Here is a 25,889-nt window from a genome sequence, read left to right on the forward strand (position 1 = left end):
AAAAGCTCACATTCAGTGACTGATTCTCATGTATTAGTGTGATATGTAAGGGAAAACAGCAACTGTTCTTCAGGTGACTGAGAATGTCAGCGCAGGTGATCAGACTGTTAACAAGAATACTGAAAATTAAAGTCGAAGATGAGAGAACGTCCCACTGCAGCCTCAGATTCCTGTCTTGGGTGACAGGAGTAGAGCCTGGTGGTGTCTTCTGCTGATGTAGCCCATCTACCACAATGTTTGATGTTTTCGAGTTCTGAGATGCTTTTCTGCTCACCACGGTTGGGAAGAGAGGTAGCCTTTCCTCTCAGCTCAAACCAGTCTGGCCATTCTCCCCTGACCTCTCTCATCAACAAGGCTTTTTGTGCCCATCATGTTTTATTAGATATATATGTAACAAGAACCTTATGACAACCAATCAGGCTTGTAGCAGTATAGAGACAGGCTTGTATAGGGATGGTTCAGAGCATGTTCCCCTAACGTTACAGGAATGTTCTTGACAACTCCCAGGTTTGTGCAAGGTTCACAAGGGGTTCAAATAATTCAAATGTTTCCAGAATGGTAGGAGGACATTCTCCAAACCATTGCATGGTACCATGAGGTTGTTTAAAAGTTATGAGAACATTAGGGGAATGTTCTCTGAACCATAATGCACAACACATGAACGTTAAAGAAAACTTCCCTAGGAAACTGAAAAGGAACTACAAAGATCTGTTCCCACAATGTTTTGGGAACCAATAATTGGTAGCTGGATGGTCATATTATTAGGTAACATATCAAATGTTAAAGGGAAAAATCCACCCTGAACAAATTGATTACAATATTGATCATTAATAGTTTGTACAATAGATTTGATTAAATTCTCAATGAAGTTTAAACTTTTTTTTTTTTTTCCATCAACATGTTGGTCTATTTTCCCCTTTGGTTAACATTTTCCTACACTCCTGGCCAAAAAAATGGGCCAAGCCCAAAATGACAAAACATTAAGCTTTTAATGGTCTTAACAACAAATCACTGGTCAGGAAATTAGCAAGAATTAAACAAATAGATAAAGGAACTTCGTATGGGAGCTTTTCTTTTGATTTCTTTAAATGTTTAAGCCTTGTGGCCCTTGATGGATAAGGTGTGGCAGATAACCAAATAATGACAAAAAAAAAAAAATCATCCCAGAAGATACGGTTGGAATGTTTTGTAAACCCAGACATGTATTAGTTTGAATTTTACATCAAACATTTTAATCATTGTCATGATTTTACCTTTGCATACAGGAAGATGAAATAAATTGAATGAATTTCCCTGTTTCTAGCTTTTCCCCAAACAAACAGTTCACTGCAGCAAAGGTAAACGAGCAAATGGTGGCACAGGAAGTCTCAGAGTGCATTTGCTTCATTCTTGACAATTGTCTGACCAATTAAACTTAATTTAAGACCATTAAAAGCTGAATATTTTGCCATTTTGAACTTGGCCCCTTTTTTTTTTGCCCACAATGCTGTTCAACTGCCCACTGACAGTAGTGCCACTGGGTAATCCATCTCTGGTGAATAGTGAGTGGTGAAAGAAGCTCTTGTTCATTTGTTGACATTAGCACAGCAGACAAACTGGTAACTTCTCACAAGAAAAACGAAAATACACCACCAAGAATTTAGCTGCAGAATCACTAAGCACATCACAGTTATTTCAATATAAACATGTTTCAGGGTGGAGGTTTCCTTTAAATCTTTCATACTGCATACTATAAATGACATTAATAGAGAGGAACAGTGTGTAGTATACAGTATGCACTGGTCCAGTATACCATTTCAAACCCATGCTCTCCACCTTGGAAATTTATGCAGTGTTTCAGAAAGCTTTTCCCTTCAACAGGTGAAGATAAACACAATGAGAAACATCTAGACAAACTCACATCATGTTTCACATACAACTCCTATAAATATGCCATCTCTTTATTGGTAATTAAATCACCAATGATTTTTCCTTTCATTCGGGGGGAATTTATACTAACTGAACAAATCCCAGTAAAGACAGGCACAAGGCAGCATCAAGGGTAGTAGCAAAGGCCTTGCGACAAATACCGCATAACGTGGGTTTAGTTCACAAAGGACCATAAAAGACTTGCATTGCAGGGCCATGAGGGGAACTTTATTTAAAAAAAAAAAAAAAGAAAAAAAAAAAGAAAACACTGACCAGGCATAATTACTCAATGTCTAAAATCCTTGTTTAATGTTTTCAATTTCAAGTCTGACAAGTGAAATCCCCACTTGCCTTCATTTCCCCTCTCTGACACTATATGGTGTAATGAACACATGTATCGTGTGTGATTTGATGGAGCGTCATCACCACTGACACTAAGGTTCACACAAAGACCGGCAGAAACTGAGCCTGCAAAACTGGCACTACACCTTAACCCAAACATGTTAACATTGCTATTAATTCACAAAAGCCAGCAGGAGCCTGTTAGCATTCAATAACAGCTGTACTAACGGCTTCTCGTTCGCTTTCATAGGTCATTAACCACGTTAGCATTTTTGGGTGCCCTATTCCTCTAATGCTTCTGTAAAATCAGCGCCACGCTCCAGGGAAACTAAACAGGTCGATCAGAAATAACAGGCACGTTTGGAATAGTGTGTAAATGTTTCTCTAACAGTCACTGTTAAAAACAGTGGTAATAGTTTCAGTTTCTCACAGAAAAACTTTTTTTTTTCCTCTCTTTTCGTCTTTTTCTGTTGTCTCCACCACTCATAAAGGAGGAGATGGAGGGAAAACAGGGAGGAGCATGTTTCGACCCTGTACACACCCACACTTACCCTCTGCGTGTCAGAGTGTGTCAGAGAGAATGTGTGTGTGTGTGTGTGTGTGTGTGTGTAAAAACAGCAACACTTAGACTGAAGTAGTCAGATGAACTCGGGAGTGTGCAAAAGTGTGTGTGTATGTGTGTGTGTGTGTGGTCTCAGCATGTAGGTCAGTTTGAAAGTCATTGTGTGTGCTCAGATGATTTCAAAAGTTTTCTTCAGCTCCATGATTAGCTGCCAGTCCGACTTCTGCATCTCGTCTCTGAACCAGTTCTTCAGAGCGTCGATGGACTGACGGGTAATCTGCGGGGTAAAAATAAGTAAATAAATAAAGCATAGTCAACGAGACAATCACCAGTTTCTTACTGTTTATTGACCAGGATTCACTATCAGGACTAATGCTGCATTCGGCTGAAGGCCATAACCCAGAATTTCCAACCCCTGACTAGGAAAAACCAAAGAAAATGCCCCCCAATAGAATTCCTACCCCTCAATCCTGATTTCAGCAAGCGACATCAACTCAACATGGCTGCTCACACCATCTAATTACCTTTAAATGCAACATGCTGTGAGCAGCCATGTTGAGTTGACACACACACACACACACACACACACACACACACACACACACACACACACACACACAAGTATTTGCTTTACAGCAATCAACATACAGACATATTCGCTTGTTTAATGTATAACCCTGACTATACAGTTCAGTGTTTTGAGCAGGTAAACAAACATCACTCATCACAGTTAGCTGGCTAGTTTTTTGCTAATAAAAGACAGAGGTCGAAAAAGATGTAATTCTGAGTTCTGACCGTTCCGATTGTTAATGTCTTGGTGTCATCACCTCTGTAACTAGCATGTGTACAGTAAGTATTTCTGTAACACGTAGCCGTGACTTCAGTGACAGTGGCAAGCAACATTCAAATTGAGATTTGATCAATTCTATGCACATCAGATATGATGCGGTAAAGTGACAAATCCAGATAACTGACTCAATGTCCGTGTGGTCCGACATTTATTAACTCCCAAATTTAGTTCCTACCTGTAATTAATTCCCTTTTACTATATAAGACACAACAATGGAAGAAAAACTTGTAGGCATGGTTTCATCTTATCTGGTAATATACGACTTCTGATTAAATGTGCATAGAAAAATAAAGCTTGAAAGGGAAGCAGCAGCAAACTAAACTAATTGAATAATCTAATCCTTTCAGTTAGTGTCATGCCACACATTATGTAAACACGGTCTCACCTTGCTAACGATGATATCTACGGCCTCGAAATGTCGACCGTACATCTTGGGCGATTCTCCGGGAATCGGCTCGATCTTCACGCAGATCTCCTGCCCTTTCTTTGCAGTCTCTACTGGCTTGTGGTTCACCTCGATACTGGTCACGATGCCAATCTCCACGAACTGAACAAAGATGATAAAAGGTATAGGCATCAATGCAAGGAGGCCTGGAATAGTGTGTTAACAATATCATCCACAAACACGCGCACACACACACTTACAGCTTTGCTAGGTACACACAACGGGGTGCCTGTCTTCAGTACACCTGCCTCCACAGTCACCCCCATGACTATAGGGTCTCTGGAGTTAAAGATGAACTGAGGCAGGATGCGCAGCTTACAGGGGAACACTGCTATGTGCCTAGTGGAGAGACAAGATGAACAAAAGACAGGGACGGAGATAGGTTATTCTCTCTCACTCACACACAAACACAGTCTTTCTTTTCTGGAAATCATTCTGTACAGTTAATTTATTTCTAATAAAGTACAACATGGCATGAACTGAACCTGTATATTTCTGAGCCAGACAGATATGTTTAAGGTCAAGTGATTATGGAAATATAGCAAAATACAACAATCAGAACTATAGTGTTCACACTGAGGTATAAAAACACATGCAGAATAGTAAAGTCACCAGGACGACGGACCATGTTTGCTAAACAAATATTTTTTTGGGGGTTGGGAAGGGTAGAGAATTTTTTGTACTATTGGCTGATAACGACCAAGCGAGTGAGCTCGTCTGTAATACGTGCCCCTTTTATCTCCATCTCAAAGCAATACTTGTTAGTGAACTGTACATTAAAATACTGCACAGAGCAAATCATCAGCTTAGATATCTAACTAAACTAAATGCTATATACATCACATGCATTTTCAATATAATTTCCTTCAATTGCCAAATGATACTTATTTAAATGAATCCTCTCATCTACAAACCCATTTAAGAACATTTGATGTACTAATATGGTACATAGAGGTAGGTTCAAAGTATGTAATTTGAGACACTGACCAAAAGGAGATAAGAATTAAAATCAACACAGTTATTAGTTGGGAGCTACAGAGCTAGACAGAAAGACCACGTACTTGTACTCCTCCTGCTTCTGTTTCTTGTAGTCTTCCCTGTATTTGGTGAAGGCGTCAAACAGATGGTAAATGATCTCGGCACTAAAGATCCGCACACCCAGACTGTCAGCCATCTCCTGAGAGTCTCTTTCAATCTTCACATCAAACGCCAGTATCACTGCGTACCTGCAGCGGACAAGAGAAAAGTGCAACAATTCATGAGGTTTAAAGAAAGATACCCTTAAGCCATATTGTGGAAAATATTATTAAACATTATTTGTATGCTCTGTGGGGGGAAAAAAAAAAAGAGAGAAGACATTTACAGAGATGTATATAAAATACGTACTGTGGGTCATGCTCCAGCATTGTAGATGCCTTCATTACGTCTTTCTTGTGAACAGGACCGATATTAATGCCAGCATACTGAAATTAAAATAAATAAATAAATAAAAACGAAACAAACAAATCCAATCACTGGACGGGTTTTGGGGATTTTCAGGTCAATCTATACAATACACTAGTCAACACACTACAAACATTTCCATAGCCTCAGAGGCATAGGTAAATATATTACAAACGCTTCACTGATAATTATTGGAAGCTTATGGCTCAGTTACAAAGAATTGCAAGTAGTCATTTCTACCCATATGAGAAAACACATGTATGAGTAGAGCCAAAAAACACTACTTTCAATTTAAATGGGCATTTTACTACGCTACGATTTAAAAAATTAAATTAAAGTTAAAATAATAATAATAAAAATCAGTGAATGCAGATAGTTTAAGGTTAGATTCAGGATTGATCTTTGTACTTACAGGCACTTTGGATGTGCGCAAAAATTCGAGCAGAGCTTCTAGTGAGCCCAGTGTCGATGCCTGTACATACACACCCTTCTCCTCCAGCTTTATTGCGTTCAGCGTCTGCTTCAGCTCCCTGATCAGCTCGTCCTACACAGACATACACAAAAACAAATATGATATGAAATAGGATTTTTCATAATCCCGGTCATAGAAAAATTTGTGCTATCTCAGTATAAATAAGTTTGTGTATGGAAAGGTGAGGCAGAAAAGTAAAATTTATGCCATAACGATTGAGATGAAGGGTCAATATGCAGTTTTGTTTTTTATATAATTATTTTTTCTCATTACCAACTGTATTATGATGAAGTTGACAGTTCTAAAATTAAATATGAAATATTTGCCATGGCCTAGAATAAGATTTTGGCAAATGTTGCTATTTAACCATTTAATGCATTGTCACTGTTAGTGTGTCACCAAGTTCCCAAACAAGCATATGCATATGAAGCATATGTTCCTAAGTGGATAAAACTCACCTTAAGTACAGGAACCTCATCCTCTTTATGAGCCACAAGCAGCGGCAGGCCTGCCAGAGCCTTCTCCAGATCCTTCCCCAGGATCTTCACTCCCTGAGACGTATTCACCTCCTTGTGCTTCTCATACTGATTCTGAACAAAGATATTCAACAGGAAGCTGTTACATATCTGTAGGAACTTATGGCACTGTATAGCATGTAGGCTGGTAGTTGTGGAAAGCCAGAGCCAGACCTTGACACGGAGCTCCTTGAGAGGCGGTGGCAACAGCAGTCCTCTGATCTGAGTGACGATAGGCCCCTCCACGCCCGGCACGATGATGGTCTCGCCCTCACGCAAGCACCCGTTGATCAGGATCACGTCTATCGTTGTGCCCATACCAGGCAGAGCTTTTACCTGGCCAACAAACAGCAGGAAGCATATTCTGTTGTAATTCTGCTGCTGATTACAAAACATTTACAACACAAACACTTTCCTACTTCCCAAATATTAGCCTGAGCATTTGCTGCATGACTATACCATTCATTATATTGCGGTTCATTCGACACCTTTGTGCTTTTACCCAATCAAATCACTAGTATTAGTTCTCATACTATCATATGCAGATGCAGTATAATTGGCATGGAGGCTGGCATTTTCCGATGGAATGATATTTCAAGCTCACCTCCATGACCTGTGCTCGGAGCTCGTCGCAGTGGGCCAGCCTGCGTGCCAGCATGGTCTGGGTGAGCTCTACCAGCAGGGCGATCAGGTTGCCCATGCCATCGCCTGAATGCGCAGAGGTGGGCACCAGAGAGACAAAAGTACGAGGGTCCTTATTCTCAAAGAACAGAGCTGCATTCAAACCCTGTGCACATACATACAAAAACACACAAGTCATCTCAACTTATAAATGATATTTTTTATATAACTTAAAATAGTGTTTTTAGACACACACATTCTGCTCTACTGCGATGTGGAGATTCATCTGGAGATTCATCTTCAGTCAACTCTGATTACAGACATGCACTTGTGCTGTGTTTACATCCCATTTTGAACAAATCATGTATTGTATATAGCAGAATTGTGAAAATGTGTAAGTGATAATATCAGGTGGTGTAATATTACAAGATACCAATGAAGAATCTTCTCAGAATCACTTACTTAATCATTAAGGTATAAATGAGGCATGAATGACATTGTTTGCATTTACAGCAATACGGTGCTGAAGAAAAGGAAGGAGAATTTGCCAGCTATGGGAGGACGTGGAGTGCGCACAAACCTGCTGGGCAAACTCGAGCATGACAGCCTTGGCTCGCTCATCAAACTCATCCTTAGTGTTCTTCTTCTGCTTCTTCAGAGTAGCCACCACATCTGTGTCCGGACTCTTCTTCCAGTCATAGAGACGGTCGATCTAAGAAAGAGAGAGAGAGAAAGGCATTAAGAAAAAGGAAGTAGACTTTGTTTCATGCCATACTAACACATGCATTGCACTTTTCTCTAGCAAGCAGGACAACACAGATTTCATCCTGTGTAGTGGAGATAATGCCTAACCACTTCTCATAGTCAGTCAATATTTAGTACCAAGACTTAATCGTCATCCCTTTCAGCCACCCACTACATTAATCAGTGTAACGCAGAGGAATTCTAAGTAATTCATATAAATCACGGATATGATCTTCACAATGTATGTATGGTCACCACCCTAAAAATTCCATGCGTACTACATACATTTTAATACAATCAGACCGTTTTGAGTTTTGTTATAACCACTTATTTTAGGACTTGTGGCCTCAACTTGTGATCATTAGTAGGTCACATGACTATAACTTGTCTGTAGGCTGTATCTGTCTCTCCTTTTAAATATTATCTATATTTTATTGTTCTCCAATAAACTCCAATACTCGAGTTCGTTTTGGTGAGAAACAACAGAAAAGAGTGCGCAGCTCCTGAATTTTGTTTCTTCTTCTTCTTTTTTGGCTGCTCCCGTTATTCGTCCCGTTATTGGTCTGCATATTTGATTTCGACCAATTTTTACACTGGATCCTCTTCCTTACACAACCCCTTCCCAATTTTATCCAGGCTTGGGACCGGCATTGGGATTGCACTGTCCTGAGCATCCCCAGTAGCTGGGGTCAGTTCCCTGGCCGGGAATCGAACCCGGGCCATGGCAGTGTAGTGCAGGTAGTGCCGAGGACTAACCACTAGTCCTCCGGCACCCTCCTGAAGTTTATTTATACTGACAAAAAAAAGCGCAAAACCTCCTTCTGTACAGGATATAACTGAATCTTTACCAACATGTCCATTCGGACAGGATATACAGTATATGATCTGGAGTTATTTCTACTGGTCATTTTGCAGAAGGTATACTTTGGCGTAACCTTTCCAGACACATGCAAGTGCAATCCGTACAAAAAAGAATCCCCAATACACTCCAGGAATAATTATATTACCCCACCTCTTCATGTAAAACTAGTCTGATCTGAATAGGGCTTTAGGCAAAGGTTGCTCTGTGATCGTCTGATCTCAGATCACCAGAGACCCACCTTGTTCAGAGCCACAATAAAGGGACACTTCTTTTCCTTCAGCAGGTTGATGGACTCAAGGGTTTGTGGTTCCAGTCCATGCATTATGTCCACCACCAGGATCGCGATGTCACACAGGGAGCTGCCTCTGTTTCTCAGATTACTGCAGAGATGAACAGCGCAAAAAAGGGAAACGGGATGAAGGAGAGGAGGAAATAGGAAGAGGAAGGAAGAAGGAAGACAAAGCAGAAAAGCAGAAACGAAGACCGCAACAAAAAATCAGAAAGATAGAAAGAAAGGCAGATCAGAGGCAGACTAACCTCATATACACAACAAATGATCAGACCAATCAGGAATCCACAAAGCTGTCGACTGGTGCTCACCTGAAAGACTCGTGTCCTGGTGTGTCGATAATCAGCATTCCTGGAACTTTTATATTATCTCTGTCAAACTGAAGAAAAAAAAAATCACTACACAAACCAGGGACACGAAAATATCTTAAACATTTGTCTAGAAAGTGTTCACATAGTGCAAATATTCCTCAGTACTGTACATGAGTGTGTCATGAGGTACTCACATTTTTCACCATCTTGGTTTGCTCAATGATGGTTTCCAAGGGAACGTTGGTGGCACCAATCTGTTGAGTGATTCCACCTGCCTCGCCATCCTGTACGTGTGTGTGTCGCAGCTGGAGATATAAAAACAGCAGAGCTGAGTTGTATTGATAAACTCACACTGTACACTGTGGGAACCAAGAATGGAATTGGTAGATACAGCATGTGCGCGCACACACACACCTACCTTGTCAAGGATTTTTGTCTTCCCTGTATCTACATGCCCCAAGACACAGACCACAGGAGCTCTCAGTTTGTCCACGTTAATGTTCTTTAGGTTCTCCTGTCTCCGTTTCTGCAACACAGACATACAAAAAAAAAAAATAAACAAGCTAGAATCAGGTAGAAAAACCAGTGACATTTGCCAGTAGTCTCAGTTCCATCCACTTTTTATTCCTCAATATAATGAGCATACCAAAAAATAAATAAATAAATATATATATATATATATATATATATATATATATATATATATATATATATATATATATATATATATATCTATATATATATATATATATATATTTTTAATCTCTTTGGCCTTGTGTGTGTAGTCATTACACTTTTTTATGTTTGTACCTCTATGCGTCTCTTGGCCTTATCGTACATCCTCTCCTCTTTGGTGCGCTCGTCATCTGAATCGCTCTCGCTGCTCGACTCCGAGCTCTCTTCTTTCCCACTCTTGTCCTTTGCTGTCTGGCTGTCCTTCTCTTCCTCTTCCTCATCTTCCTCGCTCTCGTCCTCTTCATCCTCCTCTTCATCATCCTCGTCGTCCTCCTCCTCTTCTTCACTACCGTTCTCCTGTTCGGCAGGAGCAGAAGGTTTGTGGGTTGGCTGAGTGGCTGCTGTCTCCTTCACTTCGATGTGCACTTTCTTCAACTCTGAGACAGACATGAAAAACAATGATACATTAATCTTACTGGGAATAAATGTTGGCAGATTTTTTTTCCATATGCTTAAGGTCTTTTTCACAGAACATTCGGCACTAGCAAACTGGAGCTTTGCTGATTCTACTGGTCACTGCTCCAGCACCAAAAATCGCAGCTCCACTTCAGAAGGTTTAAGGGTGTTAATAATGCCCTTACAATGTTATTTTTGAGTTTCGTAATTTTGAGTTTCTCCAACAATAGGTTAAAATTAAAACAGTCCACATTTATAATTATGGTACAGTGCAGTTTGTTGGATTAAAAACCTTTCAACAATCCAAGAATCACTTTTTTGGACTATTTTTATAGTGAAGACAGTGAAGAAAGCCTGGCATACCTACCTACCTACCTACTCACCCACCTACCCATCACAAATCACATATTCAATACAGATTTTTAAGCCTGAATCGAGGAAAAGTATTAAAATGGGACTGTTGTGAGTAAGAAACATTCAAGACAAATCTCTCACACCTATTAGTCAGAGTTCAACTCAGAGCAATATGGATAGTTTTTTGGTTCGTTTGCTATGCATTTAGTTTTACACTGCACATAATTAAACAAACCAAACCAAAAAGCAAAAGAAAAAAAAAAATGAAAGGGCTGAAAAATGTACTCTTCCATTCATCGGTTAAAAATAAAGTGACAAGGACAAGGTAAACAAATCTTTCACAAATACATGTAGAAATATTACGAAATGGAGAACAGTGCTGGTACTAAATATGTGATTAAATAATAAATAACTAGCATAAATTATTGTGTTTTGTATCTCGTTTGTTTTGGCTCGCATGTCCAGTCCATGCCATTTTGCTGCAGTACTTCGGCACTGGTATTCGGTTCAGTTTGCACTTGGCGGGTGAGTGAATAGGTAATATCTATTAAAAAAATTTTTTTTAAATGCTGCCTATAACACATAATACACAGGATATTTGGCTAACTTCCTGCACTTGGGTCAATTCAGGGTTGAACTGTTTTCTTAGAGTTCGCTTGGACTACCTCGCTCAGGCAATCTCATATCAGTTGTTTTGGTCTGCACAGTGTAAAACAAAGGATAGATTAAACGGTCTAAACGGCGCACATGTGAAAGCACCCTGGAAGTGTATCTAGTTGTCTGTGGTCTTACCTCTTTCTTCATCACTGGCCATGGCCTCCCAGTCATCTAGGTCTGCACTGTCAGCCTTAGTTTCAGCCTCTGCAAAAAGAAACCGAAAATATTCACAACCTGCCCTTGTGTGAAATATTGAAATACTGCACTCATCAGCCCGGGAATGAAAAAGAGTAAGTGTGCAAAACTACCTGGCTCCTCTTTGGAAGCGTCCACGTCCATCGCCATGGCGATCGGCTCAGCCACTTCCGACGTGGGTGAAGCTACTTCTGAGGTCTCTGGCAGAACAAACAGGAATAAACAGCTATATTCCACTATATAACGAGGCAAGGGTTTGAACACAACTGTACAGTTTTAGGAAACATTACCTTCAGGAGTGTGTGCTGTTGGCTTCTTTTTTCTTTTGTCAGAGTAAACAGGCTTCTTCTTTGGCATAGAGTCTTTGGATGGCACTTCAACACCTTAAACAATGAGCAAGGAGAATGAGCATAAAGACATATTTATCACACCAAAGAAAAAAAGGAAACATGCATACAAAAAGCTATAATGTGTAGCACCAGGACTGCACGATACAGATCATTTTAAGCAGTACAAAACTTTTGAAGTGCAGAATATTGCCTATTTTGCATATATAAAATAATAATACCAATACTACTACTACTAATAATAGTAATAATATATAAAATAAAGATCACAGGGCTATATGGTGGTGACGGGAATTATCCAGGAAAAAATACATGTTCGAATACTATATATGTGCTGCAAAATGTTACTTTTCATCAAACTGCTGTGTATGTGACACTACTGAGCGTTAAGTTATTTAGCTGACACCAAGCTGTTCACTAACAAGCTTACAGCATGCTTAACAAAGTGTTTGGTTAAAAAAAAAACTTTGAAAAAGTTTTGGAATGCTGTCCATGACTTTCTGAATTTCAGAGCTTCGAGACTACTCATTTGAAATGTTTCTGAGATGCATTATCTGATTAAATAATACTAAAACATTACTATTATTTGCAACATTTTCATAACCAGGTCTCCTAGAACGTTCTCAGCAGACACCAAGGTCCAAGATAACTTCTACTAAATTGGATCAGCACAACTGACCTCATTAGAGAAACACCCAGAGCTAAGGCGATTTTTTCGTGCAGAGACTGCATTTGGATAAAAATACTATACATGTAAATATGCTGACAAATACACTGTTATCAGCTAAAATGTGAGAGATGTTCGTGTACAAAATGCACTCCTGTTACTGCTCATTCTTTGTTTCTGTGCCTTTCTTTCTCACCCTGGGCCTGCAGCGCGCGGAGCGTGGCCTCAGCTCTGGCTCGAGCCTCTTTCTGGGACTTGGTCAGGAGCTTGCCCTCCTTCTTCAGCCTCTCCTTCCTTTCCTTGTCCTTCTGCTTCTTCTTCTCTTTCCTCTCTGCTTCCAGTCGCTCCTGTGAGAGAGGAAACATTTGGGAGCGGCAGTCATTATCTCTGTGCAAGACCAGTGACATTTGAACAACTGGAGAAAAACTTTCTGAAATATGACTGATGTATGGTTTAAACACATGGGTAGGCTTGTGGAGCTTGTGGAACATGTATAGTGTATCCAGCTTTCTCCAAAATCTGGCTCTCACACAGAGCTGTGTTTGACTAACCTGCTCGAGCCTCTGCGCCTCCAGCTCGGCCAGGCGTCTCTCCCTCTCCTCTTCCTCCCTCTTGGCTCGCTCCTCCTCCTCCTTCAACCGAGCCAGGGCTTCCTGCATGGCCTTCACTGCAGCTTTACTCGGCCCTTTCTTCTTCTCCTTTTCTTCCTTTTCTCCTTTCTTCTTCTTCTTGTCCTTCTTCTTCTTCTCACCCTCGCCCTCATCTGAGGAAAAGGCAATTTTTTACATGCTCTAAATCCTAGGCATGGAGTTGAACTTAAATGGCAAGAAAACTATTAAACATCTGTATTAACACACTCAAAGCAAATTTGGCAAGAGAAATGTTTAATAGTAGGTATATACAACAATGAAGATAAGAATGTCTACCGTGTTTTGTGAGTAAGCATTACAAGAAGCCTTACCTTCGCCCTGGTCTTCCGCCCCGTCTAGCTCCTCCACCTCAGTCTTTTTTGCATCCGAGGGTGGAGCGGCTGCACCTTTTCCTGCAGGCTTGGCTGCATCCTTCTTAACGGTCTCTTCCTCCTTCTCCTTTTTTGCTTTCATTTTGGCCCTCTCTTCCTCCTTCTTCTTTCTTTCTCTCTCCTTCTTCTCTGCCTTCTTCTGTGCCGCCGTCTTCATCTTGAAGGAGCTGTCGTCTTCTGGATCGTCGTTGTCACTGTCGGCCTTTGCTTTCGCTTTTGCCTTCTTCTTCTGTTTGCGTGCGGCCTGAGAGTCGTCATCTGACTGCTCTTCTTCACCTCCTCCGCCCTTCTTTGCACGTTCTTCCTCGTCGTCATCCTCAGAGTCAGACACGCCCTTCCGCCCGCCCTTCTTGATGGCCTTGGCTTTGCGTCGGGATTGCGACTCGTCGTCAGACTCTGAAGCAGCAGAAGCAGCAACGGGAGCCGCAAGTGCCTTTTTGCCTTTCGTCCTGCTCTCGTTCTCCATGTCGTCTTTACCCGGAGCTTCTTCACCCTCATCGTCTTCACGCTTGCCCTTCTTGGCCTTCTTCTTGTCCGCCTTGGTTGGTGCTGGCTCGGCCTCGGTGTCCTCTATGGAGTCGGATTTCTGGACAGAGCGGGAGGAAGATGATGAGATCATTAGGGACAAGCCTGTGGCTTTCTGACTGGCTAAAAGAGTTTATGTGAAAACATATAACAACACTATGACTGTAATTAATTAGCTAAGCTCTCCAATCCACCCCATGCTACCTGTAGGCTTAAATATTGTGTTATTTATATACGTTATATGACTGCTTTACTGGAATGAACACTTATCTCCTACACCGCAGTCTTCAACTGGCAGAATACAAATACATGAAAAAAACAGAGCAGAGGATGTATATATTATTTAAAAAAAAAAAAAAAAAAAAAAAAAAAAAAAAAAAAAAAAAAAAAAAAGCCAATAGTTCAACACAGCACAGCTCCCTCTGTTTAGCAATCTGACAACATGGCTTGTTTATTTTTGGAAGAAAAAAAAAGTACACTACAAAACACAATCAAACTGTCTTAAGCACTTATATGTAACTGCTGTCACCTTTCAGTCATGTTAGTTACATAATCTAGCTCTTTAGAGGCATGGAATTTTAGGCAACTGGACCTTAAATCTTAGTTGAATACCCATGTCCTGTAACATCAGAGATCATTATGTCAGTTTCACAGCATATTATACACTCTGTGAGTTACCTTTGCTGGTTCTTTTGCTTTTCCACCCTGGGCTTCAAGTGATAATTCCTCCAGTTCTTTCAGGATGTCATCCTCACTGCAAAACACCACCATCAACCATCAGCGCACTAGACTAACACCTGTCTCTGGTTTGGATTAGTAAACATAGGCTACAGTCACACAGCGGGCAAAAGTAGCCCAAATCCAATTTACTGACCATTTTGATTTTTTTTTTTTTTTTGTTAGGCTGCTCCCACTATGTTTTCATGGTGGCCTGTATCTGACAGTAGTCTAAACAGATCATGCTCCTAAACTTTTATTTATTTAAACCTCATGTGCAAAGGAACAATGTGTTATGTGATGCGTTCAAGCTTGCTGTAAAAAAAAAAGTTATGTTATTCAGCCACTGCCACTTGACTGGTGTCACTGGTTTCTTTAAACTTTTAACTTTCCTTTGGCACCGCAGCCAGGTTCTTTCTTTCCTTCTTTCTTTCTTTCGAGATCTCTTCAAACACGGAGCGATTGCGATTTGCGCCTTCTAATTTTGCTCATACAGCAACATTACCCCAAATGTTTATGAGGTCCATTACCTCGCTATCCCGCCACTGAAATCCTCCTTCACTGTTATCCTCCAGCGTTCCCTACCAGTAGCATGAAATTATGACGAACATCGAGTGGACTGACGTAAAAGTCACATGAATTCCAATCTGCCTGTTCAAACCGAGGTCGCACTGCCATGTTTGGGATATGTATCGGTTTTCAGAACCACTTATGAAAGTGGCCCAAATCAGAACTGAAAATGTCAGATTCACTGTGTAAGTGACAAATCTGTGTCACATTTGAAGAAAAAAAAACAGATTTGGGCCACTTTGGCCTGCATTGTGAATGTAGCCATAGTGACAGTGCTTTAGGGGGTTAAAAAAAAGAAGAGAGCAGAGACTCAGAAACACTTACTCAAAGTCATCTTTCTTCCCTCCTTTCTTTTTCTTGCCTTTGCCTTTGCTCTGTTCCTTTGCTGCGCCGGCTCCCTCGATCTCAGCTGCTAAGGCATCAATGTCAACACCGTCGTCTTTGGCACTTTAGACAAAACATATCAAATGAAATGTCATTTATTCACCAACAGACTACTAACTGGGCATTTTGTAATTTTAAAAATGATCATTTATATCCTATTAATTTATACACACACACAGACATACATATAAATATTATATATATACGCGCACACACACACACACACAGGTTTGCTAACACACCAAAAAAATAGTGTTGCATTAAAAAAGACAATACTTTTACTAATTACATAAATTAATTTAGTAATTTTTTATAAAAATACTGATGATACCCACGATAACTCTGGAAAGTACACTCTGATATGATTTAATCACATTATCAATATCATGTAAGGAATAAAATAATCAACAACGGGGTGGTGTGATACAGCCCAGTGCAACGCAGAGTTACTGTTCTCACCCTGAAGTGAATTATTTTCCTATAACAACTATATACATTAATTGCCCCATTAGCCCTTCTTCTCTCTCTCTCTCTCTCTCTCTAAGTCAGTAAGACAAAAATCACAGTTTGTCACATTACTAAGAAACCAGAAAGCACAAACTCCTCTGTCCTGAAGCCTTTTCCTCTTTCAGAAAACCGACTGACTGGTACAAAGCGCTGACGCTGGAGACTCCTTCCATATGTCTGAAATAAACATGTACTTACAGAAACCTTCACCATATGAACAATTATACATTTTTCCTTTGTTAAATACCAACACAGTTTTGAATGTTTGAATGGGTTGTTCTAGAAACAATAATGTATTTGAACAAGTGCTTTAATATAAATAAACGAAACGTTTGAATTACAGCTGGCACTACTGTCAGAGCTTCTGTTAGGGAAAATGAATTAACACCTTCTCACCACTCAGACTGGAGAACTCAACAGCGCTGTGGTATAAATCATAATAATTTTAAGCCACCTGGCAAACATTCTGCACAACCTTTAATCTCAAGAACTGCATCTTTATACAAAATCAGACCAAGTCATAACAATTAAACCTGACCGAAAGATTAACAGAGTTATAGACTTTTACTTAGCATTAAAACTAGTCAAGCCTAGGTGAAGTTCCACAGGTTCTTACCTACAGCAGCTCCTACAGCAATAAGGAAATGACACATAGGGCCCTTTATATAGAGGAGCCTTTCATCCAGTTGCATCAGCAATGGAAAGCACCTCACCGAGGAGAGCACGAGACACAACAGGACAGGGCAGGACCCGAACACACACGCACACACACACACACGCACACACAAACACTAAACTGCTGTTTTCAGCACACACGTATTGGGTGATGAATCTCACACACACCAGTAAAAGAATAAATGGACGGATAATAGTGAGATTAAGATGACAGACAGAAGGGTGCTTGATCACATTGTGCGACTGGATCCTACATGGATTTGATAAGCAAGGCGAGTCTGCTGGAAAACAAATTTGTGCTGTACATTTATTCACTCCAATGAGCAGCAAAAATACAGCCTGCTGCAAAACACACGGAAACCCTTAGGGCCTTCAAGACCTTCAGAGAAAATTAGCTATCTTTATTAGCTAAATTAGCTATCTTTTTTTTTTAGTTCATTTGTTCATATTTTAATAAAAATGACTGATACTGTACGGGAAATATGGTTGCATGGTTATCCCAGGAGGTTAACTCTTCAAGTACCAGCCTATTCTCTGGCTGGAAATTAAGTATTAATTAGGGATGAGGTGGCATTTACAAATATTTCATATTCCAGAAAGTCTGAATTAGGCATACATTGCTATTGTTTAATAAAAATAAAAACAATGCTCAGCGGTGTATCGTGGCATAATCTGTCTCACTGTGGTTTAGCCCGGTGTCTGTAAACGTGAAATGATTCGATGTTGCTAAACGAAGCTCATTTTTGCTCCATGAGTGTACAAACTGAGGTGCTTCTTGCCCCACCTCATACAGCTGTTGGCTCAGTGGTTGAGCTTGAAATGGAAGCAGCAAACAGGGTCTAATTTAGGTTTGATCCAAATTTCATTATAGTGACAAGGAGTAAAATCCTTTATCCTTTCTGTCTTTTTATAGAAAAATGGTGGTTTACGTGATGTGAAGTGATTTTGTCTCATCATTTGTACTAAGTAACCGAACTGTGTGGCAGTATAATAAGGAAAACGTTCACTTAACTAGTTAAACATGCTGTAAGTAGCTTTTCACATCAAGAGGATATACAAGTGTCTGAGATGCTTTTCTGGCCAACATGGTTGTAAAGAGTGGTTATTTGAGTTACCGTATTTATAGTAAACAAATCCAATATGAAATAAAAGTAAAGTTGGGGCTTTTTTTTTTTTATTTAAGAATTTCAGGCTGCATCCCTACCAGACAGTGCAAGATTTAAAAAATTAGGTGAAACAAATTAGCTAGTGACATCAGTGTGTGTCCATTAAAATAAAAATCTGTTGCAACAGCAGAGAAATTACAGATGAATTTACTGTCGTTGGAGACTATGGGAGTAATTAGCTGTTATCAAAGATTTATCAGTGAAGTTACCAGTTCTTACACTGCTGTTGCATGGTAAGTGATTTCATCACCAGCACCAAAGAAGAAAAAGGCACAGTCATTCGAGCAGGGTGAGGACAGTTCTGGATTCGGCTTAGTAACTGTAACACGCTGTCCTGTATTAAAAAACTACAAGGTTGCCTCAATGACAGGGACCGAAAGTTAGCAGGAAAAGCAAACAGTCACACTATGAACAATGTTGAGGACTAGATTTTCCAATTCAGTCTGTAGTTTTTATGTATGACATCAATGTGTGTTTCAGGTTTACTCTCATATTAAGCACATCACCTTCTATAATTATTAAAGAAATCAGTGTCAGCAGATACTCTGAGTATCTAATATCTAACAGTAAAATCTAATATCTATCAATTACTCGACAATGAAATTCATATTCTCATCGATGGCATAACATGAATGATGTAGGGGGCAAACTATCTCTCTCTCTCTCTCTCTCTCTCTCTCTCTCTCACTCACTCACTCACACACACACACACACACACACACACACACACACACACACATAAAGGCAGACAGGCAGCAGCGTTCACGATTTCTATTTAAAAAAACAAAAACAAACAAACAAACAAAAAAAACAGAAATGTTGTAACCCTGACGTCCAAACAAAAACCCACTAAACTAATGGTTCAGTCATTTGTGCTTTTGTGTAATTTGGTTGGACAATGTGTACTTAGTCTGTTTATTTTTAGTTTCTCATTAATCCACCTCATTCATGTTCATTACACCCATGACTGTATATCACTTGAGTCTTCTCAATAGATTTTTAGACCCATTTAGCAACAAATCTGATTATTTTTTATGCAGATGTCCTGCATTCACAGTGGCTTTGGTCAACTCATGACCAGTGTGTAAAGCCTGACTGAGTTGTGCATGCATGAGCCAATATTCCCGACAGCCAATCACTGACCGGCAGTGTTCCCGACAGCCAATCACTGATCGGCAGTGTTCCCGACAGCCAATCACTGATCTGCAGTGTTTGTTCCACCTGCGCATTTCTTAGTTCTTGGTTCAAAACTCTCTTCTTGGCTAAATTTACAATAAGTGTTATTCCATCCATAACTGTTTTCCTTCATGTCTGTTTCCTGACTCCTCATTATCACTGCTTACATTTGTCTGTTTTCTTAATATTAATTATAGTATGTGTAAATACGTAAACAATTTGTGGTTTCATGACCAAAGACGGCCTCTTTCTATAACAAGTTATAATTATTATATTTGATTCTGATAAATCTCTACTCTACTTTCTTCGCAAAATCCTGATTTTTCATATCAACACAGTCTTATATGCAAATAGTCACGACGAAATCGATGAATATGCAAATTAGTCCGTGACGCAATCTGGCGACTTCTGAGCACGCGTTAGCTACTTGCCCCTGAAAAGAGGTGGCGGTACTGACTGTGCCTTTGGGTCTCACAACAGAAAGATTACACGCCTTACCGTCAGGTCACAGCGCTTTAACATGTGAACTGCACTTCCTCTCTCTCTGAGCACAGAGACTGTCCTGGAAACAAGTCCCTGCAACATCATGGAGGCAGAAAACGAGCTGAGGGGCTGCTGAAGAGCAGCAGAGGGACAGCAGTGTGTTGGTGTACAAACAATACAGCAGTCCAGTGAAAACTGATGATGCTGCACTCATATTAGTGTTACTCTTTACTGCTGAGAGAACATCAGGTGACCAGAGCAGATGCTTTTCCTCACTCCTACTACAGCACTGACATATAACTGAACCACACACACACACACACACACACACACACACTCTCAGAGGTCAAATACTATCTCAAACTCCTCGCCTGCATCTTTACAGAAACACCCTAAAGCCGGTATAACGTCAGCTGGTCAAGTCAGAGCACAGGCCTAGCTACAGAGGCTAAGCTAACTAGCTACCGCCACATGAAGCCCATGGCTCAGAGCGCTAACATTATCACATTATCTAACCGTGTCTCATACAGCTCTTACAAAGCTTTCACTTCCACAACGAGCGCATCACACTGCTGTCCTTCACTAAAATATACATTACCCGTCATCTCCTTTATTTTTCTGTTTCTTTCCCATGATTACTCTGTAATTATTTCCCCACTTTAGCACCGCTGTGTGTAGTCACTGCTTAGCGCATATGGTCGATTGGAGCAGCACTGCGCATGCGCCCATTGAAGGGTTGCACAACCCCAAATCACTGCCTTTTCCCTACCATAGTGCACTACATAGTGTAGGAAATGTTAGTGAGTGCTACGAGTAAAGCAGTGCGCTAGCTAGTGAGCGATTTGGGATTTGACCGATTATAATAGCGGTTCTGGGCTATACAGAACCACAGGAGACCAAGTAACTAAATAAATAACTAAATGAATAAATAATAAGTAAATATTAAGTAAGTAAATAAATAAATAAATAGATAAATAAATGTTACATAAAATAAATAATTACATAAATAAATGTTAAATAAAATAAATTAAATAATGATAACATAAAAATTTATTAATTAATTAAATAATTAATTGATTAATTAATTACTAAATAAGTAAATATTAAATAAATAAATAAATACCTTTTGTTAATTTGCTAATTTATCAAATCATATTTCATTCCACATATCTTCTAGGATTTTAGTGAATCTCTCTTCCTCCTCTGCAGTATTTATTCCTATTTATGAATGATGGTTTTCACCTTTGGTAATGATATGCCTGATATGAGATGTGTTTTTATATACTTTGGTTTAGATCTTAATAAAGACTAAAAAAAATAGATAATAGCTTTTTCCTGATCCCACTGGCCTTCCATTATAATGAGGTCCATTTAAAAAAATCTACTTGAGCATGTCAGACTTTTAAGCTCTCTAATTACTGATGCCACAAACCCAGTTACTGTAATTGTGGGGTTTCAACATTAAGTAAATGCTTTGTGGATTAACTATATAAAAGAAGCCTATGTTCCATCAAAGGGGGTGTAAACTTTTGCACTCGACTCAACAAGACTATTGGATTATATCAGACCACAGGTATGTACTGTCTATTATCTAAAATATATTGTGTGTGTTATATATATTAATTGATTTATCCATGGCTCAAGTATTAACATGTGTCTCGGGTGCTTGGATTTCAAGTGGTTAGTGCTGATGGTGTGAGTTTTACAGTCTGAAGCTGATCGTTGTGTGCGGTTTGGTACTTTGCACTGTTTGGCACACAACACAAATAAGTGAGAATGCATAAACACATCATGTGCAACAACTCAAATATTATTTTATTTTTATATTATATTATTTTATTTACATTACTGATACAATGTTCTCATAGAGGCTGAGTGTGTTTTGGGCATGCTGAGGTGAAGATGAGATAGTTCTCAGGAAAGCTGCTACAGACACAGCGAACTCATTCGGACAGAACCGGACGCCTGTCAAACTGGAGCAGAACTCTTTCACGAAGTCTGCAGGCAGCCAGTCATGGGGTACATCCATCACGCATGTTTCTACAACCCCATTCTTGATGTCTATCTCCAGTCCAACGTTGGTGTTCTCCACCACAAAAGTTGTGCAAATGCTGAATTTTGGGGTCTTTCCATAAACCCAGTCCCACTTTCTCAGATCAGAGGTCATCTTTTGAATGCCAGGCATTAGCACTTCTGATCCTGGGTCGACCGTGAGGACAGGACTGTCAAAGTCAAACTCTTTATTATAACGAGACGCAATGGCGTCCATAAGGGACTCGGGGTTCAGAGAGGGGTGGTGGTCTGACAGATTTGTGACAGGGGAAGGCACACTGGGGGTGGCGTTGCTTTTAATGCCAGTGCATGAGCTTTTCAGGACTGATGAGAGGACAGAGCGATCTGCGGAACACAGCAGGGTGCAGTGATGGTAGGCGGCTGTCCTTCCCAGCCTGGCTGCAGTCCCGGAGATTTTATAACACCCGTTAAGTATAATGTCAAACCTCTCTGTAGCACAGACATCCAGATTCGGCCTGAGCGCCTTCACAGCCCCGGTCACGACCCCGAGGTTCCTCATGCGGTCGTATTTCTTCTTCGAGGTGAAGAAAGTCATGTTTATGTTGCCCAGATCGTGGTACACGGTTCCGCCGCCGCTCCGCCGCCTGGCCACCGGGATTCCCGTCCGCCTCAGCAGCTGCACGTCACACTCCTGCCAGGGGTTCTGGTGCCTCCCGATCACCACCGCCGGAGCGTTCCTCCACAACAACAAGATGCTCCGGCTCTGCACGTCGACACGCTCATGTATCCAGTCCTCCAGAGCCAGGTTTTGGAAAATGTCCGTGGATGAAGACTTGAGGATGAGACCCGCTTTACCGCTCTCATCAAAACACGAGTTTAAAGTGCTCTTGCGTCGCGCGAGCCGGCTGAGGTCACGTGTCCTGAGGAACACCCGCGACAAAGTCCTCAGAATCATTTCTGAACTTTTCTTGATTGAAAGTCTTGATTATCTGTTCCACTGTTCCACTGTTCCACAGACTGAGACGAAACTTCTGTGTATCTTAATAAGCTTATTCACTTTCACACTCAGGCTGGAGTTTATCTACTCATAGGGGCGGAGTCTCAGAGTTTTTACATCCGGTGTCAAACGATGTTCTTCCTGTTTGTTTAAAAATCTTCGATTTTTTTTTTTAGGATGGAGCATAGAAAATTAAAAACTACTCTAATAAAAAAAAAAATGTAAAAAAAAAAATTTTTATACAAATTAGTATTTTTGCAGCTTACCCGGCAAACATGAAACATCTCCTTAATGTTAGCATTTGGTTCACACCTGTTTTTATTTATTTTTTTTAATTTTTAATTTTTTTCTTTTTTTCTTTTTTGGGGGAGGGGGGGACCCATTTCATAACGTTGTGGGAACGTTTAATTTTGGTTTGGTTAGTGCTGTTCCTTAAACGTTTCAAGAAAATTAAAAACACAGTGTTCTCTTACTGTACGGTTATACGACAACTGACTACAAACTTTTAGGTACTTTTTTTTCATAAATACAAAACTGACATCCACAATAATGTGGTAAAATAAAAATGCTGTGAGCAACAGTTCTGAGGACAGAAAGGCCTTGTTTGTGAGAGAGGTCAACAGAGAATGGCCAGACTGGCTCGAGCTTAACTCGTAACCACTCTGTACAACTGTGGTGAGCAGAAAAGCATCTCAGAAACATGTCAAACCTTGAGCCAGATGAGCTGCAACAGCAGAAGGCCACATCAGGTTCCACTTCTGTCAGCCAAGAATCTGAGACTATCAAAATGTTTACATTTGTCAGTCATGTAAATCACAATGAGACAAACCAGAGAGCAAATCCATCCATTTTCTTTAGCGCTTATCCTACACAGGGTCGCAGGGAGCCTGGAGCATCTCCCAGGGGACTCAGGGCACAAGTCAGGGGACACCCTGGGTGGGGTTCCAATCCATGGAAAGGACACAATCGCACACACTATGGCACTATGGACAATTTAGAGACACCAATCAGCCTACAACACATGTCTTTGACCTGGGCGAGGAAACCGGAGTACCCAGAGGAAACCCTTGAAGCACGGGGAGAACATGCAGCAGCAATGCAAAAATAATATGCTGTTAATATCCCATTAAAGGTATATAAATCACTCCAAATCATTTTTAGTTTGCTGTTTGTCATTATTTAGTTTGTCATGTGGACACACTATATTAGCTGAATGTCCCTAATTGGTGGGTTTGCACTGGCATGTGAGTCAAAATGGTTAAGTTTGAGGCGCTTCATTCACAGCAAGTTTTTGATCACGGGGATCACACTATCATCATATAATATCATTGTTCATACAATATTCCAGATAAATCATTTACCTTGTAGGTTTTATCAACAGCAGTATTTGAAAATCTTTACAAATTGACACACTTATATCAATGTCCTATTAATATACTGCGTTGTTGTCTTATTAGTGTACATTAGTAATAAGTGGTGTTTGTTCATGTCTGTGTGTGTTTGCTGCAGTTCACAGCCTTGAAGGTTCCTCAGCCAGTAGATACTCAGACCAGTGCCATCAATGCACAGGAGACAGAGGCAGTGAGTACAACAACCAACAACATTTAATCATATCTGAAATTAACAACTGTGTCAAATTGTTGCCAAGCAACCACAAAATGGCAGAAATACAAATGTGTACCTCAGAACACATGCATGATGGTCAAGATTGATATTAAAAACTAAATCATGATATAAACAGTATCACTGATATCCATTCTGTCATTCCAATATCATTGGCTACAAACAGTGTTACCACTCTATGATATACAGTTACCTCGTTTCTACATACATAAAGTATTATTAAGTAAACCTTCCAAATACAAGTATGTGAATCTCATCTATTAAACAAAATATAACCATGCTGAACTAATTTATAGCCATAAACTAATTACTAAAAGGTAACAAGCATCACCATTCAATCATGTTAGCAGCTTATCTGCCCTTTTGTAAGTATGAATTGTATGTCATTGGATCTTTAAAGTTTGATTTTAGTTGACTAATGTACAATAGCATGCACTATTTTGAAAGTTTTTCCATTTTGTAGTCACATGCACTTATGAAAATCCTCAGTGTACTATAATATACTATACTATATACTACTATATTATTATTATTATTATTATTATTATTATCATATTAAAATCAGTTCAATGAATATTAAGACAGTGTTGTTGACTTACTGAAGAATTCAGTAAGGTAAAAGTAGTTACATAACTATGCATTGCTACACAAGGGTTACAAAAATGACATTGCAGATATATACCACTCTAACAAATCTTGCCTCTTGCCTTGTTTTGTTCAGAACAAAAGAACTGCCTCCTACAAAACTCACAAGTTTTTCCATGGAACAGTTGATTTACATTTAGACACGCCCACAAAACTCCATAAAAGGCAAAGCTCGCAGAGAGCTGAAAATGACTCAGAATGATGACTAGATGGTTAAAGAACACCTCCTAAATTCAGCTTGTGCTAAATCTTCCAGTAATGCAGCTCAGCCACTGCAGCACATCAGCTACCATAGACACACATTAACTCTTCCTCTTTTTATTGGACACCGTTTCTTTGGCTATTCTTATTTGTCATAATTTATGGATTTGTTTTGAATTGCTTTCTTTCAAGTAGTTAATGTGAAATGGCAGATTTTTACTATTTACTTTGTGTGCGCAGTTGAAGTTAATAAGCTCGGTCCACACTGAGGTCCACATTAGTGAATCTGCTTGCACGTATATTTACACAAACTCAGGAGCCCTCATAGGATAGAAAATTTTTTTCTAATAATATTTCTTGAGTAAATCCTCCCGCAAACGGTTTACGAATAAATTTGTTTGTATCCAGCTTGATAAATCAGGCCCATTGCTTGGTAATAAATATTATCATGTTTAATTGACACTTTTGGAG

The 25,889-nt window shown here is 39.8% G+C and overlaps 2 protein-coding genes across 2 annotated transcripts; both read right to left on the reverse strand.

The window, feature by feature from the left end:
* Positions 1-356: 356 nt before the first annotated feature.
* Positions 357-20,680, reverse strand: eif5b (eukaryotic translation initiation factor 5B). The gene is made up of 24 exons (XM_026931840.3): positions 20,538-20,680; positions 15,873-15,995; positions 14,940-15,015; positions 13,677-14,322; positions 13,267-13,478; positions 12,912-13,062; positions 11,992-12,084; positions 11,815-11,901; positions 11,642-11,710; positions 10,175-10,476; positions 9,783-9,890; positions 9,559-9,669; positions 9,365-9,432; positions 9,003-9,144; positions 7,739-7,870; positions 7,142-7,324; positions 6,712-6,873; positions 6,481-6,612; positions 5,963-6,094; positions 5,494-5,570; positions 5,169-5,333; positions 4,308-4,446; positions 4,048-4,209; positions 357-3,089 (listed from the first exon to the last, which is right to left on the reverse strand). Exons 1-24 carry the CDS (start codon positions 20,570-20,572, stop codon positions 2,982-2,984), a joined length of 3,615 nt encoding a protein of 1,204 aa, XP_026787641.2. The 5' UTR covers positions 20,573-20,680; the 3' UTR covers positions 357-2,981.
* Positions 20,681-21,717: 1,037 nt separating this feature from the next.
* Positions 21,718-23,074, reverse strand: lipt1 (lipoyltransferase 1). Its single transcript, XM_026932101.3, has one exon. It carries the CDS (start codon positions 22,905-22,907, stop codon positions 21,780-21,782), a length of 1,128 nt encoding a protein of 375 aa, XP_026787902.3. The 5' UTR covers positions 22,908-23,074; the 3' UTR covers positions 21,718-21,779.
* Between the last annotated feature and the right edge of the window lie 2,815 nt (positions 23,075-25,889).

The sequence above is a fragment of the Pangasianodon hypophthalmus genome, chromosome 26, assembly GCF_027358585.1.
Source record: "Pangasianodon hypophthalmus isolate fPanHyp1 chromosome 26, fPanHyp1.pri, whole genome shotgun sequence".
Taxonomy (NCBI): Eukaryota; Metazoa; Chordata; class Actinopteri; order Siluriformes; family Pangasiidae; genus Pangasianodon; species Pangasianodon hypophthalmus.

Coding starts and splice junctions, on each gene's coding strand:
- eif5b (XM_026931840.3), bottom strand. CDS start 20,572: ATGGGAAAGAAACAGAAAAATAAAGGAGATGACGG. Junction 14,323..14,939: donor AAGCAAAAGAACCAGCAAAG/GTAACTCACAGA, acceptor CGCTCTGTCCAG/AAATCCGACTCCATAGAGGA. Junction 5,334..5,493: donor ATGCTGGAGCATGACCCACA/GTACGTATTTTA, acceptor TGTCCGCTGCAG/GTACGCAGTGATACTGGCGT.
- lipt1 (XM_026932101.3), bottom strand. CDS start 22,907: ATGATTCTGAGGACTTTGTCGCGGGTGTTCCTCAGGACACGTGACCTC.